The 3,506-nt window shown below is 34.0% G+C and overlaps 1 protein-coding gene across 1 annotated transcript; it reads right to left on the bottom strand.

Moving 5' to 3' along the window:
• Positions 1–800: 800 nt before the first annotated feature.
• Positions 801–1,859, bottom strand: LOC133181512 (uncharacterized). The gene has a single exon (XM_061316000.1). The coding sequence runs from the start codon at positions 1,857–1,859 to the stop codon at positions 801–803; it is 1,059 nt and encodes a 352-aa protein (XP_061171984.1).
• Positions 1,860–3,506: the final 1,647 nt, after the last annotated feature.

The following is a 3,506-nucleotide window of genomic DNA, read 5'->3' as shown; positions in this document are numbered from 1 at the left end:
TTCACAGATAATAGCCTTCTCTGGTATTGATACAGTTCTGGTTGTTATATTGCTGATTTCTACTTCTATCAAGCTGCTGTCCATGTATCTGTACTCCATAAGAGATGGTACAATATCTAAATCCTCAGGTACTACTGATCTTTCTGTTCTCTGTAACATAGCTGCTGTATGGTGATAAGGAATCTTCTTGTCCAAATATCCTGTCAAAGTTATATTACTGTTTGGTGGAATAATGATTCTCTTTTGTGCATTTCTCAAAATGGCCAACTTTGAACTGTTTCTCTGCAACTCTTTTTCTCGTAAGTGTATGGATCTAAATGTAAGGTACCATTCGGTTGTCAAGTTAGACTTCTGTAGATATTTTTCACCTTCTTGTTGTTGAAGTATTTCCATAATCACACCCAAGACATTCGTTCCAAGCAGTAAGGGTACTGAGTTGTTGTAATTACTCTCTGGAATGACTAATAAAATGGCACTAAATTTATGTCTGATTTTAGGTACTTCTAATTCAGCTTCAATGAATCCTTCAAAGGGTAATGATTTTCCATCTGCACATTCAATATCAAGTAATAACTCTAATTTCTGGATAGGAATGTTGCTCAAATTTTCATAAAATTTTCTGCTGATAGTCGAAACGGTTGATCCTGTGTCTAACAGTGTTTGAGTTTCTATTTTGTTGATAATAATACTGGTTTCTGTAGGTTTACCGCATATTCCAGGTGGTAAATATTTAGCCATTTTTGCAATCAAAGGGTCCTTAGGTTGTTTGTCTACGGCCGACCCTAGCGCATAGACAGCATCTAGTTTAAATTCTTTCCATTGATATCAGTGTTGGCACGACATCCTCTCTCGATGTGTCCCTCTCTTCCACAACGTCTGCAGGTAATGCTAGGAAAAGTAAAATGTTCCTTACTGCTTTGCTTCGTTCGAGTAAAATCATTTCTCAATCCTCTACCCCTGTAGGTCTGATCTCGATACCGTGATCCTCTGAATGGTGTTCTAAATTTTGATCTACCTCGTTGTGCCGTCTCTAGATTTTCTAATCTGTGTGCAATTTGCTTTAATACTCCTTTTATCTCATCTGATGATGATGTATCTTCAACAATGGCCTTCTTTGATAGCTGTTTAGAAATTTTCCCTTCACTTTCTTGTTGATTTTCTTTTTCAATTTTCCTCAATGCTACTCGAAGTGAATCAAATGAGTGGTATTTCTCTCGCTCATAGTGTGTAATGTCTTTCAAATCTGGTCTTAATCCTTTCCATAGCATATCATGTAGCATCTTGTCAGAACTGCTTTCAAAAACTTGACCTGTCATTATCGCTCTTCCCAGAATATCTTCCAATCTGCAGCTCCATTCTGTGATGTTTTCAGTCTGTTTCTGCCTTGCACCATAGAATTCACTAAGGATAGATTCTTTCTCATCTACGTCTCCATAAACACTTGTAAGTTTATCCAATATTTCTGGAATCTTTGCTTTGGGTCCAAGTCTCATTACAGTCCGTCCTGCCTCGCCCTTCAATGATTTTCTAATTGCCTGAGCAATTGCTTCTTGTGAATGGGTTTTCTCAATCATAAGACACTTGACTTCATACAGCCATAGGTCAAATGTAGTAGCACTCTTTCCTGTTGGATCTGTTCCTGAAAATGTACTAATGGCAGGAGGATGAATATAAGTAGTCGTTTTAGGAATGGCACCAGCATTCGCACCAGTTCCAGGTTCAATCTTGATTTCCACTTTCTCTTTTTCCAGGTACGCTTTCATCCAATTAATTAATTCTTCTTTAGAATCAGGTTTTGGTACTACTTCCATACCCTGAAGGGTTTCAACTAATTTCTGGTATTCCTCTGGTGTTCCCATTTCGTAAAGTTATGTAGGATTATTTCAAAAGTTGATATGGACAATTGTTCTTGAGGGTCTGGTGGTTAATATTGCTTTTACATTGCTATTTTAAATTGTATTTTACTCGACTAATTGTATTTAATTAAAGTTTAATTTATTTCAATTTAGTACAGTATTTAAATTTTATTTTATATCCTGATAAATTTATTAATAGCTGTCTTTAAATTTAATTTGATTTACTATCAAGTGATTCCAAGTTCACTTAAATTTAACTAAGTTTTAAATCAACAATCAGTTTTCAATTGACACCAATTGAAAACTTTAAAAAAAAAATAAACTCAATGTAAATGACACACCTCAGTTGGCAATAACCCAAATAAAAATAAACACCAACTGAACTAACTTTGTACTACTTAATTAATTCCTCTATATATGACACCTACAGACTGTATCTGATACTAAACTCTTATCAACACCTTGTAATTAAAGAGCAATATTCTTCTTTGCTTGTAAAATATTTCTCAAGTGAAAAAAATAAATTCTAATAATTGCTTTCTAAATATGTACAAGTTGGTTCTCAATCAGGAAATACCAGGCCTTTTGTCAATAATGTAAATTCAGGTTACTTCCGGTCAAGGTCACTCAACTTCAGAGTAGATAATCTTAGCATATAAACATGCTCATATTGCACCAAAAAGTTGTAAAACAGATGCTTATATATTATAACCTTCTAATACACACACACACAAAAATATATCAGTTCATGCAAAAGAAAAATCAATCTATATGTATACAATATAGTGTAGACCAATATCTACACACACGGTCAAAGAGTATGCTAAATCATCAATATAAGAAATGTCAATTGACAAAGTCTTTCCTGCAAGTTTGCAAGCAAAAATCAAATATAGACAAAAAAATAAATTTAAAAGTCTTGAACTTTATCCATAAGTTTAATCATTCGGTCTTGTTGTCCACCAGTTCACTTACGTTGTAACACACGCTGTAAGTTAATAAAACAGTACCTCAAATTCAATGTGGTTCACAGTTCACGGTTACTTCACTGTTTACAAGTGGAACTTCCGGAAATTCAGCTAAAGGTCACTTCCGCTTGAAGACCATGGCGAATGACGTCACTTTGCGGGAAAACTCCTGGCGAATACCGAAATGGCAATTCGTTCACAGTCGTAGTCGAAGTCGAGCCAAAGCCCCACGTTGGGCGCCATTTGTTACCGGATTCACAAAGTAACAAATATTGTTGGTGTTTCAATCCTTATATATCCAATATTCAATATTCAACAAGTCTGAAATAAACACAGACATTATTTAACACACAATAACACACACACATATAAAATACACAAAGAGAGATAACTCTTCCTGTTTCTTTATACTCACTATTCAATAAATATTTCAGGCATAAAAACTATTTCTCACTTTAGTATAATATTGAGATTATCCCTACAAAAACTATAATTAACTGTATATGATTTACTTTCTTTGTATATCATAATTTTTATAAACTTCAGTGAATTAAAATACGACAGCAGTAATTCAAATGTAAGTCACTACTATTAATGAAATAGATACGTTTCCCGTTATGATTCACATAACAATGGAATGTAAATACATAATATACAGACTCACATTACACCTAACATGATA

Source organism: Saccostrea echinata, unplaced genomic scaffold, assembly GCF_033153115.1.
Source record: "Saccostrea echinata isolate AGI-Se365-2 ecotype Australia unplaced genomic scaffold, CSIRO_AGI_Sech_v1 ptg000009l, whole genome shotgun sequence".
Taxonomy (NCBI): Eukaryota; Metazoa; Mollusca; class Bivalvia; order Ostreida; family Ostreidae; genus Saccostrea; species Saccostrea echinata.
This window is presented reverse-complemented; position numbering and strand designations above follow the sequence as displayed.